Below are 23,699 nucleotides of genomic sequence, written 5' to 3' on the forward strand. Positions count from 1 at the left end.
AGGGACCCGCGGGGACAGAGGAGGGACAGGAGGGGCTGGGGAAGAGGGACGGGGAACGGGCACTTTGAGATGAAGAAGGGGACCAGCGTCAGGGCTGTGGTTGTGTGGGGGAGGGAGGGATGTGGGGGATGGGGGAGGGTGATGGGTGGGGCAGGGACGCAGTGGGAAGGGGCGAGAGGAGGGGAGCGAGGGCGAGTGCCTGGGTGGGCAGGTGAGGGGGAGCCCCTTGCCCACGGGGTGACACGGGAGGACAGGAAGGCTGGAGGGGGCACCCTGACCTGTGGCCACAAGTGCTGGGGGTATTTGGGTGGGAGCAAGGCCAGCCCCTGGCTGCATGGCCGCGGCGGCACCCTGACACCTGGGGCCGGGCGGGTGACCCAGTCCCTCTGGTCTACCCCCGGCGCAGGTGGATGAACCGGCTGGCTGCATCCACTGTCCTTGCTGGGAATGTCCTTTGCTGCCGCGTGTGCGCACAACACCCTGCGTTGCACAGACATCTCTGTCCCCTCGGTGCTGCTGCCCCCAGCACTGAACTGGGCAGGTTTGCCCCAGGGTGGCTGAATTTCCCACGAGGGAGGTGAAGCCCGTTCCCACAGCCAGGCGCGTGCCTGGGCTCCCCGTGTCCCCAAGCTGTGTGCTGTCCCTGAGCCTGTTTGTCATCATTCCTTTGTCCCAGGGACTTGGATCTGGTGCAGAGGTGCTGATGTGCTCCCAGAAGGGTGGAGGGGGGGATGATCCTCTCTTACCCTGCCACATCACTGCCCCAGCCTGCGTTGGCCTAGTCCTGCTGTTTCGTGGGGAGCCTGGTGCCCCAGGAATAGGGGCTGGGGCCAGGGACACACTCTTGGTGTTGGGGGGCTGTCCCGGTGTTTCACCCTGAGATGAGGAGTGTGGACGTGCTCCTGCGTTGCACTGGGGCTCTTCTGGTCTGTCCTGGGGTGGGCAGGAGTCACGTGATGCCATGTGCTTATGGGCACTGGTCATGGCACACCAAGAGTTCCCACATGTGTGGGGGTGTTAATTAGTGGTTTATTATCAGGGAGATGTGGGGAGCCAGTGTGGCCCCAGGGTATCACAGGTGTGCTGTGTCTTGTGGTCTCAGTGCCTGCAGGAGAGGAAGAGGTGAGTGAGGCTGGACAAGGGCAGCAGCCCTGGCCAGGCGGGTCCCACGTGCCATGGCCTGGAGCTGATGGGGCTGGTGCAGCTGGGTGAGGAGGAGACCTCACCTGCGCCTGTAGTGGCAGATGGCCCCAGCAAGGACTGCAGCCATGGTCAGCAGCACTGTGATGGTGATGCCAACACTGAGAGCGACATTGGAGCTGCCTGGAGGAGAGAGAAGGGTTGCAGGAGGCCATGGCTGGAGCTCCCATCAGAGCCTGACCCACCATCCTCCAGGCACCTACATGAGGCCAGGGGCCTCTGCCCGCGCCTTGCACCCATCCCCATGGGTGGCACCTACCCCACGGGATGAGGAGACTGCGGGTGCCCAGGCTGCGGTGGCGCACGCGGCAGGCATAGCTGTGCCCGTCATGGGGGGCCACGGCCAGGGTGATGCGGAGCTGGTAGGTGAGGTCTGCGTTGGGCAGGATGGCACTGGTGTTGAGCGCTGGGCCCGGTGGCACCTCCTGGCCATCCTGCAGCCAATCCACGCTGATGGGCCGTGGGTAGAAGCCGGTGACGCGGCAAATGAGCAGGAGCTGGTCTGGTCTGGGTGTGCGGGCAAAGACTGTGGCCACGGGCAGCTCTGGGAGGAGAGAGCTGAGGGGTGAGGGCAGCCCTGGTGGGGCACCACTTGGCCCCAGTGTGTGTGTAGGGTTTGGGGTGGCCGTGCCAGGGTGGTCTCACCTTGTCTCTCCAGAGATGCCCTCCCATACTCGATGAATTTCTTCATGTGGTCAACACAGGTGACATTTAGAAGGTGCTGCGCAGTCTCAGAGAAGCCAGTGAAGGTGGTGAACTTCCTCTCAACTTGCATTGCCAGCTCGCTTTCCTGCTGCCTCTCCCAGAGGATGTTGTCCACATTGAAGCTGAGGAAGCTGTGGCTGTTGTAGGCGAGATGGTAGAATTTGGTATAGGAGCCATTGGGATACAAGTTGCAGCCGGTTGCGCACTGGAACACAAAGGGGTCTGGGGGGGACAATGGACATCATGAGTGCAAGTCGAGCTGGAACCTGATATTGCATCCTGGCACCCACTTCTTTCAGCAGAACCCTTTCCCCCATCCCTCTGCACCCCAGGTCATTCTCCACAGTGAGAACTCAATTAGAGTTGAGACTGGCCAGTGTTGTGTTAGACAACAAGAAAGGCGTTTTTAAGTGTGTTAATAGTGAGAGGCGGTTTAAAGAAAACATTGGACTGATACTTGTTGAAGATGATCACTTGACTAACAGGAAAGAAGAAAAAAGCAGAGGCATTCAATGCTCTTTTTGCCTCAGTCTTTAATAATACTGATAGACCTTGCGCTGCCCCGTCCTCTGAGTCAGAGGACCACGACTGTGGGAACACTGACTTTCCATTTGTGGACACTGAAATTGTAAGGCACCAGCTGTTTCATCCAAGTAACTGATTCATCCAAGCACTTGATTCATCCAAGTACTGAAGGAGCTGACGATGTTATGGCAGGACACCTCTTGATCAAAGATCTCTTGACCAAAGGTCTTGGGAGTCTGGAGAGGTCCCCACTGACTGCAAGCTAGCCAGCATTATTCCAATTTACAAACTACAGACCTGTTAGTCTGACCTCAGTACCTGGAAAAATTATGGAGAAGATCATACTGGGGGCTATTGAAAGGCATTTAAAGGACAATCCAATCATCAGGCACAGTCAACATGTGTTCACAAAGGGAAAGTCTTGTAACTAATTTCATATCCTCCTATGATAAGGTGAGGGGAAGGCAGTGGATGTAGTTTTCCTGGATTTTATAAGGCTTTTGATACTGTCCCTCACAGCATCCTTCTAGACAAGTTGTCTAACTGTGGGGTGAGCACATTCATGGTGCACTGGGTGAAGAACTGGCTGAAGGGGAGGTCTCAAAGGGTTGTAGTGAATGGGGCTACATCTGGCTGGCGAATGGCCACCAGTGGTGTTCCTCAGGGCTCAGTCCTAGGGCCAGTGCTGCTCAATATTTTGATCAATGATCTGGGTGCAGGAGTTGAGTGCACCATTAGCAAGTTTGCTGATAATACCGAACTGAGAGGTGCTGTTGAGTCTGTTGAGGGACAAGAGGCCTTGCAGAGGGATCTGGATAGATTGGAGCATTGGGCAATCATCAGCAGCATGAAATGGCATTAACAAGAACAAATGCCAGATTCTGCATCTGGGACGGAGTAACAGTGGACACAAATACAGACTGGCAGGGGAGTGGCTGGAGAGCAGCCTTGCAGAGAGGGAACTGGGGGTGCTGGTCAGCAGCAGCTCAGTAGGAGCCAGCAGTGTGCCTTGGCAGCCAAGAGGGCAAACCGCATCCTGGGGTGCATCAAACAGAGTATAACCTCCCCGCCAAGAGAGGGGATTATCCCGCTCTATTCAGTGTTGGTGCGGCCTCACCTTGAGTGCTGTGTGCAGTGCTGGGCCCCACCGTTTAAGAAGGATGTGAAGGTCCTCAAATGCATCCAGAGGAGGGCAACAGAGCTGGTGAAGAGGCTGGAAGGCGTGTCCTATAAGGAGTGGCTGAGGACTCGGGGCTTGTCTAGTTAGGAGAAGAGGAGGCTGAGGGGCGACCTCAGCTTTTTGAGGAGGGGATGTGGAGAGGAAAGTGCTGATCTCTCCTTGGGATCCAGGGACAGGATGCCTGGGAATGGTTCAAAGCTGCATCAGGGGAGATTCAGACTTGACATTAGGAAACTTTTCTTTGCAGAGGTGGTCAATGCCCCAAGACTGTCAGTGTTTAAGAGGCATTTGGACAATGCCCTTAATAATTTGCTTTAAACTTTTCATCAGCCCTGAATTGGTCAGGCAGTGGACTAGATCATTCTTGTAGGTCCCTTCCAACTGAACTATTCTATTCTATTCTATTCTATTCTATTCTATTCTATTCTATTCTATTCTATTCTATTCTATTCTATTCTATTCTATTCTATTCTATTCTATTCTATTCTATTCTATTCTATTCTATTCTATATTCCCCCGTGTTACTACTCTACTTTACACCAAGTGGAAACTCTGCAGGTGAGAAACCTGTCCTAAGCCCTGTAGCTCGTCATCCTTGGGCTGCCCCTGGTGGGATCTGTGGTGCCCAGAGAGCAATAGGGGGGCTGGTGTGAGGGCGTAAGTGGAGCTAAAGACAGCCCAAGGTTTGTGCTGAGGACCAGGATGGCCTTGTGTGACCTCTGCACAGGATAGGGTGGTTTGGGGGTCTTGCCGATGCAAGATGAGGCCCATTCCATGCCCTTCTGACAGCCCCATTTTGGGAAAGTTGGTGGTTGTGGCTCTGAGCTCCTTCTCACAGCTTCCTGCCTTGGATGAGGAGGTGCTGAGCACCTGGTACTCACAGGGTATCTGGTACTGCTTGACATCACCCAACAGGGACAGGATGAGGTTGTGGATGTAGATATTGAAGAGGTTTTTCAGGTTGTCCCACTCTGCTGCAGGCAGGGATGGGTAGACCCATGGGTAGAGGTACTGGATGTCCCGGGTGGGTTTGCGCAGTCTAGCAAAGACGATGTCCTCCAGGGTGGCCCAGCCCGAAGTGTCCACAAAGTTGGTGTTGTGGAAGACAAAGGTTTGGAAAATGTGGAGTTTACAAGAGCCTGTGGGGAGAGGGGGGAGAGGAAGCAGCATTGGGGTGCATGAGGATGAAGGCAGAGGTCAGGAGACTGCCAGCTCCGGTGCTGGTGGGTGGCCCCAGGAGGAAGGCTGGCTTGCAGTGTCCCTGGCAACAGGGCAAAATGGGGCAGACAGGCAGGGTGGGGGAAATCCCCAGTTTCACTCAGTTTGCAGTTTCCTTCCACACCCTCGCTGAGCCTCCCCCTACTTCTCCTCTAATTTCTTTTTTTTAGCCATCCACCTCCCCAGTGTGGCCTTCTGAGAGCTGTCACTTAGCTGTGTGGAAGGGATGGCAGAGGGGACCTCGGTGCTGGTTTGGGGTGATTCTTCCTCTGGTAAGGAGCACCCATGCTAGGACCTGGATCCACTGGAGACCCGCGCACAGTGCAGGGGCTGGGGAGGCTGGGAGGGAGGGGCATTTTAGGGGCTCCCAGGCGGTGCTCAAGACTGAACCCTAACAGGAGGCAGGAGACTCAGTTTGGTGCCGCAGCACTGAATGAGGCTTCAGTAGTAAGCAGGGCAGAGTGAAGCCCGTTTTGGAGCAGTGGGTGCTTCCTTGGCCAGGGCACAGCGAGCGCCTGCCCGCAGAATGGGAAACAGGCTGGGAATGCAGGTGAAGGCTTATTGTAGCTGCAGGAGGAACCTTCGAGCGTTGCTTCACAGGGGAGAATGCAGAGGATCCAGGGACCCTTTGGTTACAAGAGAAATGATCCTGCAGGCTGAGGGCAGTGCCAGGACCTGCTCAAAGGGTTGGAGCCCAGTGCAGGGCTGTTGTATCATGAGGGGCTGAGAACCCCTGCTGCCTGTAGGCTCCCTGCAGGAGGAAGACATCTTTGAGGACACCACAGCACCCCAGGTCTGGCTGAGGGACCCCTTGACTGCTCAGGTGTCTAAATCCCAGTGCCAGTGGTGCTCCCAGCGCCAGGGGCAGGGAACCCTGAGCAAGTGGGCATGGGGGCACCTTTGAGTGCTACGAGGTGGGGGTTGGCCCTTTGGTGATGGGGACAATGGTCTGTCTGTGCCCACCCCTTGCCACCTCTGTGGGGTCCCACAATGCAGGGATGGGAGCAGGTGGGGGTGAGCCAGGGCTCTCACTTACCCTCTGGATCTGCCCACATCCCAGGAAGCAGGAGGAGAAGGAAGAAGAGGACGCAGCATGCGGGCTGCATGGTACCAGCGGCAAGTGTGCAGGAGAAAGAGTAGCAGGAGAAGGAAGTGGCCACATGAGCTGTGACCGCGCACTTCTCCCAAGGGCTACTCTGCCTGTGCAGCTCTGCCAGTGACAGTGTCATGAGGCAGCCCCGGTAGCCAATGAGGCCTGTGCTGAGGTTTTGGGGAGGGCATGGCTAGGTGTGTTCCCTAGCGGGAAGCGGTATGGGTGGTGGAGGGTTGGGCTGGGGCTCTCTGGCCAGCAGCTGTGAGTGCCGGGGGAATTTGGGTGGGTGTGAAGTCATCCCTCCTGGATGCAGGGGGCATCCCTCCTGGCTGCAGCAGCACCTTGACACCCAAGGAGATGTAGGCTGAGCCTGGCCCATGGTGGCCTTCGCCTCCTCCCATGGTAACCCCCAGGGGTTTACTCCGTAGTCCTCTAGTAGAGAGTATTGGGTTTATGTGGCAGGGTTTTGGTAGCAGGGGGCCTGCAGGTGTGGCTTCTGTAAGGAGATGCCAGAAGCTGCCCCCATGTCCAACAGAGCCAGTTCCAGCCAACTCCAAGACAGACTTGCCACTGGCCAAGGCTGAGCCAATCAGCGATGTTGGTAGCGACTCTGTGCTAACATACTGAAGAAGGGGTAAAAACTGATGCACAATAGCATCTGGGAGAGAGAAGTGAGAATACATGAGAGAGACAACTAAGGAGACACCAAAGTCAGTGAAGGAGGAGATGGTCCAGGCACCAGAGCAGAGATGGTGCCTGTGCAGCCCATGGTGAAGACCACGGTGAGGCAGACTGTCCCCCTGCAGCCATGGAGGACCACAGTGGGGCAGATATCCACCTTCAGCCCATTGAGGACCCCACATTGGAGCAGGTGGACGAACCTGAAGGAGGCTGTGACCCCATGGAGAGCCCGCACTGGAGCAGGCTCCTGGCAGGACCTGTGATGGCATGGAGAGAAGCCCATGCTGGAGCAGGACTTGTGACCCTGTGGGGGACGTGTGCTGGAGCACCCTGTGGGACAGACCCATGCTGGAGCAGTTTGTGAACTGTCTCCTATGGGTGGGACCCCACACTGAGGCAGGGTAAGGAGGAAGGAGCGACAGAGACAATATAAAATAAACTGATGGCAATTCCCATTCCCCATCCTGCTGTGCCACTTTGGAAAAGGAGGTAGAGAAGTCAAGAGTGAAGTTGAGCCTGGGAGGAAGGGGCAGGGAGGGAAGGTGTTTTTAGATGTGTTCTTATCCTACTTATGTGTTATTAACCTACTGTAGTTTTGATTGGCAATAAATTAAATCAGTTTCTCCAAGATGAGTCTCTTTTGCCTGTGACGGTAATTGCTGAGTGATCCCCCTGTCCTTATCTTGACCCACAAGCCTTTTGTCATATTTTCTCCCCATTGTCCAGTTGAGGAGAGGGAGTGATAGAGTGGCTTGGTGGGCACCTGGTGGCTAGCCAAGGTCAACCCACCACACCACCCTTCTTAGGGGCATGTTGCTCAAAGACTGAGTCCCCCAGAGCCTCAGCATGGCTCTTTCATGGCTGTCAGGCATATTGGGAAGGTGACTGTCCCCCACCCCTCCAGCTTTTGCAGGGGCAGGAGTCAGGCATGAAGGCACAAGTCAGGAGTGGAGGAGATCCCGACCCAAACCCATCCTGGATGGAGAGTGAGGTCACCGCTGGAGCAGGAGTGGCTTTGCACCTGCTCAAAATGCCTCCCTGCATCAGGGGATTGGAGATGTCACTTGGGTCCTCCCTTCCCCTTCTCTCCCCAATGATACAGCTCAAAACCCTCCATCTCTCCCTGGTTTGTGGCCTGCTCCATCCTTCATCACACTCAGTGGCCCCACACTGGTCTGGCCCCAGGTCGTCACTGCCCTGCTGCCAGGGACAGACACTTTCCATGGAGATGCCAAGAAGTGGGAGAAGTTGGTGGAGGAATTGCTTCTCCTGACATGCCAGGGGAGGTCAGACAGTATCCAGGAAAAGGGAGAATTTTCCTGGTTGCAATGTGGGGTCTCTGCAGCACGCTAGGGGGTTTCCTGGGGGGACCATGTGAGGGGGAAGGAGGGTGAGAGCCACAGGAGCCACGTGCTGTTGAGAAATTTTGTAGCTGTTTAATGCAGTGGTTTTCCAGAGTAAACACCTTGTCAGTGCTGATGGGTCAGGGATGGGACATGAGATGAGCAGGGAGGAAAGCTGGTGGTGGGGGAGCTTGTTGCTGGGCAGACAGCCAGGGCTCAAATGAAGAATTCCTGGGTCTCCTATATGGCCTTATCACCTTTCCTGCAAGGGGGGGCGCCGTGAACTGCGCTCAGGGCTGGGGAGTTCATCCCTGCAGAGCTGCTTCTGCTGCAACCCCTGGCCCTATCCATATGCCCAGAAACCTAAGAGCAGATGGTGGGAGGGAGACCTCACCTGTGCTTCCACCGCCAAACCCATGCAGCAGAGGCTGTGGCCACAAGGAGCAGCACTGCGATGGTGATGCCGATGGTTGGAGCTGTGCTGCGGTTTTCTGGGACAGGAAGAGAATAGGGTGTCTGTGTGAGTGTGGCAGCACCAGGCAAGAGCTGCCCCTTGCAGGGCCAGTGGCTACTACCTGCACCCCATCCCCATCCCCATGGGTGGCACCTACCCCACGGGATGAGGAGACTGTGGGTGCCCAGGCTGCGGTGGCGCACGCGGCAGGCATAGCTGTGCCCATCATGGGGGGCCACGGCCAGGGTGATGCGGAGCTGGTAGGTGAGGTCTGCGTTGGGCAGGATGGCACTGGTGTTCAGCGCTGGGCCCGGTGGCACCTCCTGGCCATCCTGCAGCCAAGCCACGCTGATGGGCCGTGGGTAGAAGCCGGTGACGCGGCAAATGAGCAGGAGCTGGTCTGGTCTGGGTGTGCGGGCAAAGACTGTGGCCACGGGCAGCTCTGGGGGGCGAGAGCCAAGGGGTGAGGGGAGCACCTGTGGGGCACCGCTTGGCCCCAGTGTGTGTGGGGGGTTTGGGGTGGCCGTGCCAGGGTCAGGGTGGTCTCACCTTGTCTCTCCAGGTCAGCCCTCCCGTACCTGCACAGGGTGAGGATGTAGGTCTGGCAGGAGATGGAGAGGAGGTGCACCAGGAGCCCTGTGACGGCTTTCATGCTGGTGAGGGACTGACTGGCTAGCTCTGCTAGCAGGGATGGCTGCTGTGGCTCCCAGCGCTGCCTCTCCACCTCGAAAGTTATTAAGTCTCTGCCACCCTCCCCGACATCCATGAAGCCCAAGCTTGTCCTATTGGGATGCAGCACACAGCCTGCACGGGTCTGGATCACCAATGGATCTACCAAGGGCAGAACCAGTGGAGAGGCCCCATGAGTATGTGGAACAAGGGTGGCCTGAGGCAGGATGTGGCTGGAGGCACATGCAGGAGTGCTGCGGGCAGTGGGGTGCAACGGGGACCAGGGCATGGGGCCATGCTTCAGGAAGCCCTGGGTCCTCCTGCAAGCCCTCAGTCCCCTTGGAAGGTCAGAGTGTATTCGGGGCCAGTTAGTGCAGGGTAGTTGCTCAAACAGAATGTTGTCCCCCAAAATATTTGCCCCCAACTTTCTCTTTCCCTGATCTGTGCTGTGTGGGTCCTGCATCTCTGGTAAATCTGGTGGCAGGTCCCCGGTGTGCAGAGGGGTTCCCCTGTGCCAGATGGCAAGAGCCCTGAGGGGTGTTTTTGGTGCACTGTCCTCCCTCCTTCTGCTAGCCATGTGCCCCGACAGTCACAGCATTTCCCATTACCTTTTCAGGAGTTGCTGCACCCTATGAGACCCCATAAATGCCACCTCGGTGGGGAGGATGGCACAGTCAGAACCCGGGGAAAGGGCCTGGGGATCTGGGTGGGGTCATCCCCATACTCACAGTCCCGTTGTGCTTGCCAGACCACAGTGTGTATGTATCGGACCATATTGCGCAGAAAGGGTTTCACCTGGCCCTTGATCTTCTCCATGTCACCCTCGGCTGTGGCCTGGAGAGCCCAGGGCCAGTGGAAGTGCGTGCTCCAGTTGTCAGGATCCAGTGTAAAGATGGGCACGTCCCCCAGGAGAGCCACCAGGAACACCTCAGCAGAGCTGCTGTTGGTGAAGAAGCTGGTCTGGAGAAACTGGAGAACCTGTGGCTCTGCTGGGAAAGAGGATGGGGCTGGGAAGGGCTGCTGGAAAGAGGAGATGAGTGGGGGGGACTGGAGGGAAAACAGGTGATTCAGACTAGATATAAGGAAGAAATTTCTTATTATGAGAGTGGTGAAACACTGGAACTGGTTGCCCAGATTAGTGGTAGATGGCCCCTCTATGGAAACATTCAAGGTCAGGCTGGACGGGGCTCTGAGTAACCTGATCTAGTTGAAGATGTCCCTGCTCATTGCAGGGAGGGTTGGACTGGCTGAGCTTTGAAGGTCCCTTCCAACCCGAATTATTTTATGATTCTGATTCTATGCTCTTCAGCCTGCTCAGGGTTGCTTTCCTGTCTGAACTTCCTCTGCCTCTGCTGCTTTTTTTCCTTCTCTGTTTTATTTTCAAAGAGGCGTTTCTCTCCTTTACAGGATTTCAGGCACCTTGTCCCCTCCCCTCTCCACCTCCCTCCTGCCCAGTGACTGCTGTCTGACTGTGTGGAGCGAAGTGGATGGTGGGGGGCACGTCAATGCTCATCTGGGGCAATGCTTCCCCCAGAAGAAGCACCCATGCCAGGACCTGTATCTGCCATAGACCTGCACATATGGAGAATGGAGGAGGGGAAAAGGCATTTCGTCCAGGTCTGGGGGCTCCTGGACATCAGGAGCTAAAGGAGACTGAACACTGACAGGGGCAGGAGAGTAGCCCAGCCCAGAGATCAATCCCGTGTTCTCATGTCAGCTGCTGCCCTCCCCGGAAACGTGAGGTCTCACAGGGTTGTGGTGAAACGCTCTATGTGATGGCAGCGCCCGAAACACCCTCTCACAGGTGCAGCTCCCCAACGAATGATGTGCTGCTGTAAGGGGCCCACAGCACCATGTGGGGCAGAGACCCCCCTGACATCCATGGGCAGGATGAAGGCACCTTTGGGGGAACCCCAATGCCCCAGGCCTGGCTGGGGACCCCTGGCCTCACTTCAGCTTAGGTGCCTGAGCCTCTGTGCTGGAGCTGGTGGGACATGAAGCCCCGAGCTGGAGGCAGGAACAGAGAGGGTGAGCAGGAACAGGGCACCTTTGGGTGCTGTGTGGTGGAGGGGGTGGCCCTTTGGTGATGGGGATCATCCCCCCATGCAGGGGACAGTGGCCTGGCCATGCCTCCCCTGAGGAACCTGTAGGGCTCTCTGACAGGGGGGTGAGTGTGGTTGGGATGAGCCAGGGCTCCCACTTACCCTCTGGGTCTGCCCACATCCCAGGGAGGAGGAGGGGAAGAAAGAGGATGAGGCGGTCAGGGGGCTGCATGGTGCATGCGGCAAGGCTGAAGCAGCAGCAGCAGTGATGGCGGGAGGAGGAGGAACCCGTGGAGTCCCATGCTTCGACCCAGCCCAGGAGTCACAGCGGTAGCTCTCTGCCAATGGGACTGGTGCGAATGTGCTGGGGAGGGGCCCAGAAGTCCCGAGCTGGGGGCTGGGTATGTGTAGGAGGAAGGAAAGCTGAAATCAGGTCTTGAGCATGAAGTGCTGTGACAGGCTGGGGAGAGCCTGTCCAGGAGGAGAGGGCAAGGAAAGGGAGGCCCAGGAAGTGGCACTAGGAGAAAATGGGTGCTCAAGGACCCAAGTTGGATCCCCCTGACTCCCCCTCCCCACTGATGGTACCTTGCCCCTATCTCTGTTCTTGTGGAGAATTTTCAGCTCTGATGGATGTGACAATGACTTCTGGGTTTCAGTCCTGACTGGAGAAAGATGGCCTCTGTCCTCTCAGACTCCACACAGGAAGAAGTGCTGCTTTGGGTCCCCCTTGGCACCTCCAGCTCAGGCTCCTCCTGCACTGCCTGCCTAACCCTGGGGATGGGGCTCCCCAGGGAGGAAGTGACGAGCAGTTCCCAGCTTGCCCACTGCTGTGGTAACAGTGCTGGGGAGCTCCAACTCTCCCCTAAACACCCCCAGGAGAGGGCCTGAGGCTCCTCCCCACCATCTTTGATGGGGAACCCCATCCCCTTCCCCTAGTGCCCCTGGGCATGGGAACAGGAATGGTGGAAGCTCTATCCCTATTGTCACCAGTGTCCAGTGCTGGAAGGACAATGGGGTGACCAGAGCTGGCCTCACCCCCACAATGTCACCAGCTCCTCCCTGGCTGTCCCCTGGGGCCTTCACTCACCCTGCAGTTTCTCTTCCCCTTTGCTGGGAGTGACCACGTTGGGGGCTAAGGCAGAACTGAAACCACAGCTGAGGGGAAGTTTGAGGGGGCGCACCCTGGTAACCTCCAAAAACCGAACCCCTTCCTTTCTGTAGAGCTGTCCCACAGAGAAGTAGGGACACTGCGGTCGCCTGGTGGGCCCAGAAATGGCACCAACCCTCCCACTTCCCCGGCAGCTCACCTTGGCATTACCCAGGGGATGTCTGACCATGTCACCACCATGTCCACATCCCTCCTGGCAGGGCCACCAGCACTGGAATCAGAGGAGAGTGTTTGGCTGTTAGGATGGCAAAGTACAGCCATGGGGCAGCCAGTGAGGGAAGGGGCAGGGGGGATTTTGTCCACACAGTCCTATGAGGTGACCATTTGTCCTCACAGTCCTTCCTACGGTGACTGTTGGTCACTTCTTGCTGATAAGCAATTAGCAGGCCTCTGGCTTGTGCAGATGCATGTGCGGTCACTGGTGGCTCATGGGCAGGTGCAGGCACCTGGCTTTGCAGGTGCTCATGATGTGTTCAGCCCCCTCTGAATTTTCTCCAGATGTCTCCCACTGTTGCAGTGGACCGGAAGTTCTGCTTTAGCTTTTCCTCATCTCTATTGAATGTACTTGTCCTCAAGTTTTTGTTGTTTTTTTGCACTTTCTTACATCATGTAGCAGAGATCACAACTTCTTACTCCTTGATATTTTCACTTCCTTTGGCCAGCAAATGACCAAAGTGGTCAGGAGGCTGTTTGTCCACACAGACCATTGGTACTCACAGTCCCATCAGGTGACCGTTGGTCCTCACAGTCCCCTAAAGTGACCATTGGTCTTCAGAGTTACCCCCTTGGTTACCATTGGTCCCCACAGTTCCCTCAGGTAGCATTGGTTCTTAGAGTCCTCTCAGGTGACCACTCTTTGTGTCCACCCCCAGGTGACTAGGAGTTTGCAGTTCCACCTCACATGACCATTGGTCCCCACAGACACCCCCTCAGGTGAGAGCTGTAACCCTGCCCAGCTCAGAACCACACCTGGGTGAGTTGGGGTGGGGTGGGCAGGTCTACAATGCCTCTGGGTGTTGCACTGGGCATGTGGGCACCAGCCCCCACTGGGCTGGGCTGAAATATCTGAAGAGACTTCTCAAAACACCTGAGTGTTTGTGTGTGTGTTATTGCAGAGTTTCTTGGGGGCTGTGAACAAACAGTGGCAGACACCTCCCCGGTACTGGGTGTTTGGGTGTGTGTTATTGTAGGGTTCCTTGGGAGGTCATGCACATGATCACCTTTTCTTACCAGGTTTCCTTACTGGCTGCATCTGCTCTCCAGGTCCGGTGGGTGAGCTTCATCCTGCCATGTCCCATGAGTGCTGCAGGGTGTTTCACTCTGGCTGGGAGACGAATTGCCCTGTGTGCCCTGTTGGTGCTGAGGCTGCAGGCTCCCAGCCCTGGGGTGAGTCCCGCCCACAGCCAAAAGTTTCATCTGTCTGTCCTAGTTCAGCAAGGGCTGGGAAATACTCAGCATCACTCCTCCTGCAGTGAGATCCTTGAGCCCCGTGGTGCTGGCAGGAGATTGGCTGTCAGGGAAATTCAGTCCTGCTCATAGCACTGTGGTTGACAGGGTTTGACCAGGGGAGAACCAGCCCCAGTGGAACTGTGGTGTATATGGCCACAGGCCAGGTGGGTTTTCTTCTGACTCAGCTGATAGTTGGCTCACACACAGCTGTCAGTCTTATCCTGTGAAACTTCGTGAGGAAGTTTTCCTGTGAAATGAAACCTTTTGAAGCCGCATGTTCAAGTGCTGGTTGATTGAGAGCATGAACTAAATTCCTTCATATGCCTGTCTGAGCTTGTGACAGATGCACTTGACCACCTTAACCAAACTAGCAGTAGTTTGGTACAGGCTCCAGAGGAGGTAAAGGCCTGAGCTGTAGCCAGGCCAAGAACCCCTCTAGAAAACCCCCAAAGGAGCAGAGACACCCAGTGAGCTTCAGTGCATACGAGCTTGGAACAGGGACCATGCGATTAACACATGAATAGTGAGTGGTTTTTCCAAAACCCATTGCTCAAGGAACAAAGCAAGTTGTGGGTACAAGGAGTCTCCTGCCTGCTTTTCCCATTGTATGTGATTTGACTACGAGTCAGCCACCTTGGCCCATAAATAGGACAGCCTAAAGGAGCCTTCTCTGAGCTCTCCTTGCTAGGCAGCGTGGCTGCATGGTGGTGATCTCAGCTTGAGCTGGGACGCCTCTCAAGGTTGCTTCTTGAGGCAGAGAGACCTTTTACCAATGACAGATCATTGGATGAACCCAATCTGAGTTCTCCCTGAATTGCAACTGGGCTGCATGCCAGGTGACTCTGCCCTTGAACAGGGATGCCTCTCAAGGTTTGAGATCCTGTACCTGAGACTAAGAGATCCCTCCTTACCCAAGGCAGAGAGACCCCTTATTCACAACAGATCCTCAGTAAGGGACTGATAGCATGCTGAATTAATACAAATTAGATCCATGTAGAATGAAATTCCATCAGACATAAACTGTTGTCCAAGTCTGGGACTAAGTCTGGATCCAGCTGCAGCTAGACTCCTGTCTGAGAAGGAGTTTAGAAAGCAAGGGGGTCCACTCTGAACCTCGTGACTCAGCGGGAGGGTCTCCCTTACACATTGTATCTCTTTCATTAAGCATAAACTGTTGTCCAAGTCTGAGGCTAAGACTGGACCTAGCCGCACCTAAGCTCCATCAGGAGTTTGGAAAGCAAGGAAGTCCACTCTGGACCTTGTGACTCAACGGGAGGGTCTCCTTTACCGTTTTGTCTCTCTGGTCTCTGTGTAAATCATTCTAGCATGATTCTAACTCGATTTTCCTTCGTATGTTTCTTCCACATAATAGAGTCTTTCAAGCAATAGAGTGAACCTTGCCATCGAACCTTGTTAAGTCGCACTTTTACAACATCATATTAAAATCACTTTTGCCAATACCTTTGATAGTGATTCTTTAAGTGATCTGAATCATTCATCTGCGACAAATTGGCATAGTTGGCAGGATCCTAAATCAGGTTTTGCGACAAACTGGCCTAGTCAGCAGGATGACAAGTAATATCACTGATTACTTACGGAAACATGCAATACGTCCAAGTCCCAAATTCTCAGAAGAATGGGCTCAGGATAATTGGTGTGATTGGGAAGGTGTAGAAGAACAGCTAAAGGTGACCGGGGCCATATAAAAGCTGGAAAATGTAGAGGAATTATTTGCAAAATGCTAAATATCTGTTTAGAAAGTGCTTATCAAGATATGAAGAATAACAATAAGAGGGGACAGGACCTAAAGGAAGAAATAGAAGTCAGAAAGACAGCTGAATTAATACTGTCTGAAAACTGAGCAGCTACAGAAGCAGTTACAGGAAGAAAAGGAGAAAACACAAAATTGGGAAGAAACGATTAAGATGGTGCTCGTGTGGGCCCCACACCTGCCTAACCCCATGCAAATTAGGCAATTAATAGTGTCCCCAGAGGATTGGGATGGTGATATTTGGAGTGATCCTGATGACTATGATAAGGAAAATTATGACCCCTTGTTCCCCTCAGATTCCTCTGAATATGAGCCTAAACCCATCATTAAAGAAGAATACATTCTGATTGCAGTTGGTCCTTGATGACAACTGGTGAAATTTCTAATAGATACAGGAGCACAAAGTTCCATACTAACACAACAGGATGCTGAGAAGCTGGGTGTGTGACCCCGATGGCAGAGAGTTGAAGTCACCAGAGTAAACAGAGCAAGTGTTATTTGCTAAACTTGAAAAGCTGATTTATGGGTCCTAGGTGAGAACCTCATGTCATCTCCTCGCTTTGTGATTAAGAAGCACAATGAAAATATTTTGAATTTTGATGTTTTGATTGGACAAAACTGGTGCTTGCCAGATGGCAGTATATGGTGCTTTGGTACAAGTACCGACCCAACTCTGTTAGAAATTGAGGGGCTACAGTGTGTGTACTCCACACAGCCCCAGCACTCCCCAATTTAAAAATTACCAGTGTACTGCAATATCTGATTCCTGCTGCGGAACAAAATGGAATTTCTGGTGTAATAGTAGACTTGGAAAAATAGCACATTATTTCCAGAACCCACTCTCCATACAATTCACCAGTCTGGCCAGTCTGAAAACCAGATGAGAGATGGCATCTAACAATCGGTAGTCGGCACTTAAATGCCAGTGCAGCCCCACTAACAGTTGTAGTATACAATATTGTAACTTTAACAGCCACACTACAAGCAGCCTCACATCCATGGATGGCAGGCAGTGCTAGATGTCAGAGATATGTTTTTTATGGTGCCCCTGAAGGAGAAGGATAAAGGGAAATTTGCTTTTACTTGGGAAGGTATACCTTTAACAGACTCCCACAAGGGTATAAACATTCACCCATGATTGCTCATGCTGTGGTTGCTGAACTTTTACAGACAGTCTCACTTCCTTAGGATGTGAAACTGTACCAGTACATAGATGATATTCTAATCAGAGGGACTTCCCCTGAAAAGGTGGAGGAAGTGGCAGCAGCAGTGTGGTAAGCAGTATACAAAGCAGAAGTTGAGATCCCACCTGAGAAATTTCAGGGACCAAGCAGAGAAGTAAAGTTTTTAGGTACTTGGTGGATAGTGGGCAGTGCAGTGATTCCTCCAGATACCTTATGAAAAATAGAACAGTTGCAAATGCCCTGGTGTAGGAAAGAGATACAACAGTTAATGGGAACTTTAGGATATTGGAGAAAACAGGTACATGGATTTTCTATCATTGCTCGCCCACTGTACTCACTTTTACAAAAGGGAAAACCATGAGATGGAACCCAGAACATGAAGAAACAGTCAAAACCTTAACACAGGAATTAAAAACAAAGTCATTGGGACCAGTACACCCCCACAACCATAGCTGAATGGGGTTTTGTTGAACATGGTACTTACCGTAACCTATTTCAAACTGGCCCTGATGGACCAAAGAGGCCTTTAACGTTTAACTGAACTGTATTTAAAGAGACAGAACAGAGATATTCTGAGTGGGAAAAAGAACTTTTGTCTCTAGTCCAAGCAGTTAAACAAGTTGATCCACTAAGGGGTAACCTGTCTGGAAAAACCCTGCTGAGATTTGTATTGTTTTGCCTTTCCAGGAACGATACTGGGAATGATACCAGCACACCTATCCTGGAGATTGGGTTAACCATCAAAGGACTGCTTAGTCTTCTTGCAGGAATAATCATCGCCAGCATGAACCAAATTCAGTTCACACATCAACAAGCTTGACCCACATGGTGGAGACCCTTACTTCTCTACTTACCCTAACCAATATGGTAACTATAGTACATTCTGCATCATATGTGTTTCTCAGTTGTGGGTATAATCTGTGACAGCAATTATAAGGGAAGGAGATGAGGGCACCTTGCCCACTGAGATTTGAAAGGTAATCTGGGATAATGCAACTAAATTTGAAAGAGAATTCCAATCTTGGTGGCATCTAGTTAATTTTACTTATAACAACTTTTGTTTTAACAATACACATTGTTTCAGTACACACCATATACCAACCACTGCTCTGGGGTTAAATCACCATGGAACTGTAGTCTATCTGTTAGAACGTGGAGTATGGGCCCAACAAAATGGAAACAAATGGCAAACTATTGATGTTGATGCATGCATTATACAGGAACAACAAGGATTTATTTGTGAAAGTAATACCATTAAGGCCCAAGACGTTTGTCTTGACACTGAACAAAATGTTTGTAATTTTGAAATACATCCTGATGAAAACCCTGAGACTGTACTTATATGTGTTGGAAATGGATGTATTTGTATGAGAACCCTTTGTGATTCTGTATTTATAGACAACATCACTCTAAAGACAAATAATTACTCAAATATCTGTATTTATAATTTTACCAAAATTATGGGATGTAACTTTAACTATTCAGCTCCTGTCACAACCCACCAATTGCTACTATCAAACTACACATCATATCAAGATTTACTACCTATCCCCATTGGAATGAGTCTTACACTGATAAAGAAAACTGTTGCAACATAATGGCCTGACTCAAGTGCTAAAATGAAATTGGAACAAGGGAAAGAGAACCCTGATTAGTGTCCATCATGATACAGAATAGATACACCATGTCCTAGAAAGAGTAAAAAAAAGATGGAGAACAGCGTTGGTAGGGTGCCTTATTTGGATTGTCACCAACAGCAACAGGAACTTTGAATATAATGCTTCATCCAATTGTGATTTTGTTAGCTCTAAAGTTATTATGCTTATTATTTATAATAATTCTATGTGTAAAGGCTCAGTACATAACAAAGCAAACAATCCCTGTTCACCACGAGAAATTCCCCTATAATGTAATTAATAGTAATATTTTATACTAAAAGCTATTTGGTTACCATGGATCTGCAAGTGTACCAACAGAGTATATAAATAGCACTTAAATTAAACAGGTTGTACAATAATTGGGCTCTTACCACTGATCTGCAGTACTCCAGGTATTTATGGCATAGAGGAAAGAGGTAACCATACTACCACTCTGTGAGTTGATAAAGTGGATTGACTGTAGTCATGGTGTGGAGTGTGATGGTTGCGCTTGACCACCTTAACCAAACTAGCAGTAGTTTGGTACAGGCTCCAGAGGAGGTAAAGGCCTGAGCTGTAGCCAGGCCAAGAACCCCTCTAGAAAACCCCCAAAGGAGCAGAGACACCCAGTGAGCTTCAGTGCATACGAGCTTGGAACAGGGACCATGCGATTAACACATGAATAGTGAGTGGTTTTTCCAAAACCCATTGCTCAAGGAACAAAGCAAGTTGTGGGTACAAGGAGTCTCCTGCCTGCTTTTCCCATTGTATGTGATTTGACTACGAGTCAGCCACCTTGGCCCATAAATAGGACAGCCTAAAGGAGCCTTCTCTGAGCTCTCCTTGCTAGGCAGCGTGGCTGCATGGTGGTGATCTCAGCTTGAGCTGGGACGCCTCTCAAGGTTGCTTCTTGAGGCAGAGAGACCTTTTACCAATGACAGATCATTGGATGAACCCAATCTGAGTTCTCCCTGAATTGCAACTGGGCTGCATGCCAGGTGACTCTGCCCTTGAACAGGGATGCCTCTCAAGGTTTGAGATCCTGTACCTGAGACTAAGAGATCCCTCCTTACCCAAGGCAGAGAGACCCCTTATTCACAACAGATCCTCAGTAAGGGACTGATAGCATGCTGAATTAATACAAATTAGATCCATGTAGAATGAAATTCCATCAGACATAAACTGTTGTCCAAGTCTGGGACTAAGTCTGGATCCAGCTGCAGCTAGACTCCTGTCTGAGAAGGAGTTTAGAAAGCAAGGGGGTCCACTCTGAACCTCGTGACTCAGCGGGAGGGTCTCCCTTACACATTGTATCTCTTTCATTAAGCATAAACTGTTGTCCAAGTCTGAGGCTAAGACTGGACCTAGCCGCACCTAAGCTCCATCAGGAGTTTGGAAAGCAAGGAAGTCCACTCTGGACCTTGTGACTCAACGGGAGGGTCTCCTTTACCGTTTTGTCTCTCTGGTCTCTGTGTAAATCATTCTAGCATGATTCTAACTCGATTTTCCTTCGTATGTTTCTTCCACATAATAGAGTCTTTCAAGCAATAGAGTGAACCTTGCCATCGAACCTTGTTAAGTCGCACTTTTACAACATCATATTAAAATCACTTTTGCCAATACCTTTGATAGTGATTCTTTAAGTGATCTGAATCATTCATCTGCGACAAATTGGCATAGTTGGCAGGATCCTAAATAAGGATTCATGACAGAAGTCTGATGTCTACGTTGGGAGACTGTCTTCCTTTTTCTCCTTAATTGGGTGCCTTGGGGACACTTTACCCTTATGCGCACAGTTGCTTATTTCCATAAAATATGTAAGAACATGCTTGTACATGCATAAACAATCTTTTCCTTTTTTTCTTGCTTTGTTGTTTCTTGCAATTAACACCAATAATTCAGTGATGCTCCAGCTTCCATTTGCAGCTGGTCAAAACCTCCCCGAGCCCATCCAAATTCTCAGGAAAGACACATGTTCTTAGTGAAAACACGAATGTTTTAATTTCATTTTATACACATCTGTAGCTTCCACAGATTACATGAGAGATTCAGTGTTACTTATCACTTTGTAAAACAGTTTGTGGCCAGGTGCTGTTAGTCTGTGTGGAACAGTTCAGTCTCAGCAGAAATATTTCTGGAATGTGGTTAATAAAGGTAGCTTTCAGGAAAAAATACTAGAAAGGGACAGTAGAAGGGCACAGCTTCCTGCCTGCTGATAAATATGTTATTGTACCATAACTGGGAGAAATTGCCACTGGGCATTGGGATTCCCTAAAGCATCTCAGTGGGTGCATGGGGCAGCACCAGCAACTAAGACGTGATCGTGTGTAATGAGTGAGGATGTCTCAGACTGGCATCCTTGCCTGCTTAGCAAATTGAAGCAGGTCAGGAACCCTCCAGGTTTTCCCCCTGTGTCTCTGAGTCAAGCTGATCTCATACTCGGCAGTGCCCAGAATTTTATTGAGGCAGAAAAAGGTAGAGTATTTATCCCTGTGAAGGTGGTAGAAGGAAACAGGGGCTGTTGACTCCCTTCTCCGCTAAGCTTCTTTGCTCAGGATGGAGTTCCTGGACTCTGATTCATCCATCTGCTGGTGCTTTCTGAAATGAGAGGGGGAAGTCTCATGGGTATTCCATGGAGGACACCTTGTGGGTGTGCAGACAGCAACTGGCAGGGCCAGAGCAGGAGCTTTGGTGCTTAGTGCAGCAATCCTCTGGGGCATTTCCTCCCCTTCTCTCCCACTGCTGCTCCAGGTGGCAGAAGGGGCCTTACCTGCGTCTCCACACCCAAAGTGCCGTGATGGCAGCCATGGCCATGGCTACCAGCAGCCCAGCCCCGAGACCTGCGAGCAGCACCACCTCTGAATTCCCTGAGAAACATGAGCAGAGGCTGTCATGAGATTTCCAGGCATTGTTCCATCCTGTGGGACAGGGCAGCTCATGAGCCCCATCCCCATCCCCATGGGTGGCACCTACCCCACGGGATGAGGAGACTGCGGGTGCCCAGGCTGCGGTGGCGCACGCGGCAGGCATAGCTGTGCCCGTCATGGGGGGCCACGGCCAGGGTGATGCGGACCTGGTAGGTGAGGTCTGCGTTGGGCAGGATGGCACTGGTGTTGAGCGCCGGACCTGGTGGTACCTCCTGGCCATCCTGCAGCCAAGCCACGCTGATGGGCCGTGGGTAGAAGCCGGTGACGCGGCAAATGAGCAGGAGCTGGTCTGGTCTGGGCGTGCGGGCAAAGACTGTGGCCACGGGCAGCTCTGGGGGGTGAGAGCCAAGGGGTGAGGGGAGCACCTGTGGGGCACCGCTTGGCCCCAGCGTATATAGGGTTTGGGGTGGCCGTGCCAGGGTCAGGGTGGTCTCACCTTGTCTCTCCAGAGCTGCCTTCCCATAGTGCAGTAACACCTCCATGTCGTCAACGCAGGTATCATTGAAGAGGACTTCCACCAATTCACTGAAGGCAGTATAGTTCTGGAGAATGGCCTGCACATACCGTGACAGGCCAGTGTCCTGGGAGAGGACCCAGGTGGCATTCTCTGTGTTGAAGCTGAGGAAGTCCTGGCCATTGTAGCCCACATAGGCAAAGGACCGGGAGGTCCTGTTGGGGTAGAGCTCACAGCCCGCCACGCACTGGGCCACGAAGGGGTCTGGAGGGGCAGAGAGGAGAGAGGTTGCATGAGGGGCTGGGACTACCTTCCTGCAGACATGGTCAGCATCTCCTGTGCAGCACCAGCCCTGCTGGGTCCTTCCTTACTTCACAGATGCTGTTCAGAGAGGGGATGCAGAGAACACCAGTTACTCACAGGTCACATCCTTCTGCATGGCACCTTCATTGATCAGGTGGCTGAACTGCTGCAAATAGATCTTGATCATGTTCTCAATGGTGTCCCAGTCGCTGCGGGGCAGGGCTGGGCGCACCCAAGGCTGGTAGAAGCGGATAGTCCAGGTGTGTTTATCAAGAGAACCGAGCTCAATGTCTTCCAGCAGGCCCAGCCCCTCTGTGATCACAAAGGAGGTGTTTTGGAAGGTGGAGGTCTGGAGCAGCCGGACTGTGAAGCTCCCTACATGAGACAGAAGTCCACAGGGAGAGGTGAGAGTGGGACGAGAGGGCTGGGTAATGTGGAGGGGCTGAGGGATGGGTCCTCAGGGTTGCAGGTACCTGGGGACCCCCCACAAGCCCCCCACAGCCTTGGCAGCCCCAGCTCCCACCCTCTGCACCTAGCTGGGGTGGCTGCATCCCTGCCAGGGAGGAGATGTGGATCCAGGGGACAAGGAGAGTTGAGCAGGCAAGTGACCAAGGTGGGTGTGGAGAAGGAAGCCCCTCACCCGTGGGGTCCCACAGGGGCATGGCAGCAGGTGTGAATGAGCCAGAGCTCCCACTTACCCTCTAGGTTTGCCCATGTCCCAGAGAGGAGGAGAAGGTAGAGGAGGAGGAGGAGGAAGCAGCAGCAAGGACGCTGCATGGTGCCGGCAGCGAGGCCCTGAGTGGAGTAGTGGGTGCAGCAGCAGGAGGAAGGGGCTGTGAGAGATGTAGCGGCACACTTCTTCTCAGGGTGGCTCTGCCTGGGCAGCTCTGCTGGTACTAGTGGCCCTGGCAGCCAATGGGGCTGGCACTGAGGTTTTGGGGAGGGCCTCAAAGTTCCTGCTTGGGGTGGGCTGGTCTGGGGCATCCTCAGCATGGCTGTGAGTGCTGGGGGAATTTGGGTGGGAGTGAGGCCATCCCACTGGCTCTGGGAGGGCTTCCTCATGGCTGCGGCAGTGGGTGACCTGACCTCTCTTTTCTACCTCCATGGAGGTGCCACCTGGCCATGGGCTGCATCCACTGTCCCTGACAGGAATGTCCCTTGCTGCCACTTGTGCCTGGCATGTCTGGCCCTGTGTAGCACAGACATCTCCATCTGCTCTATACTGCCTACTTAACCAGGTGGGTTCACCCCGATGTGGCTGTCTTTCCCTTAGGGGAGGCGTACCCTGTTCCCACAGCCTGACCGCATCTCTGGGCTTCCCATGCCCCCGGACTATGCACTGACCCCATGCCTCTTTGTCACCTCCCAGCCATCACACAGCCATCACACAGACAGGCCACACTGATGAGCCATGAGTAAAAGCCAGTGATGTGGCAAACGAGCAGGAGCAGAGCTGGGCCAGGCATGCGAGCAAAGACCCTGGTCATGGGTGGCTGTGGGGTGCAAGAGTGAGGGGAGGTGGTGATATCCCCTGACCCCTCATCACTGCTGGCCTGATCCTGGGGAAGGCACTCACCAGGGAAGATGTGACAAGCAGTTTCAGCCCAGTCCACAGCTGCGGGGTCAGGGATGGGTGCAGTCAGGGCTGGAAGAAGTGGCTCCTCCAGGAGCTCCTCTCAGAGGGCAGGAAGTGGAT

General features: G+C 52.9%; 1 protein-coding gene across 1 annotated transcript; it reads right to left on the reverse strand.

The window, feature by feature from the left end:
- Window positions 1–1,009: 1,009 nt before the first annotated feature.
- On the reverse strand, window positions 1,010–22,665 carry LOC141928096 (antigen-presenting glycoprotein CD1d-like). The gene is made up of 11 exons (XM_074835759.1): window positions 22,644–22,665; window positions 22,121–22,378; window positions 21,683–21,964; window positions 21,293–21,362; window positions 8,340–8,436; window positions 5,865–5,928; window positions 4,492–4,749; window positions 1,846–2,127; window positions 1,460–1,744; window positions 1,227–1,323; window positions 1,010–1,105 (listed from the first exon to the last, which is right to left on the reverse strand). The coding sequence occupies exons 1-11, from the start codon at window positions 22,663–22,665 to the stop codon at window positions 1,099–1,101; spliced, it is 1,722 nt and encodes a 573-aa protein (XP_074691860.1). The 3' UTR covers window positions 1,010–1,098.
- Window positions 22,666–23,699: the final 1,034 nt, after the last annotated feature.

This window comes from Strix aluco, chromosome 11, assembly GCF_031877795.1.
Source record: "Strix aluco isolate bStrAlu1 chromosome 11, bStrAlu1.hap1, whole genome shotgun sequence".
NCBI lineage: Eukaryota > Metazoa > Chordata > Aves > Strigiformes > Strigidae > Strix > Strix aluco.

Coding starts and splice junctions, on each gene's coding strand:
- LOC141928096 (XM_074835759.1), bottom strand. CDS start 22,665: ATGCCCCTGTGGGACCCCACGG. Junction 5,929..8,339: donor GTTTGGCGGTGGAAGCACAG/GTGAGGTCTCCC, acceptor GGTACCATGCAG/CCCGCATGCTGCGTCCTCTT. Junction 4,750..5,864: donor GATGTGGGCAGATCCAGAGG/GTAAGTGAGAGC, acceptor CTCTCCCCACAG/GCTCTTGTAAACTCCACATT.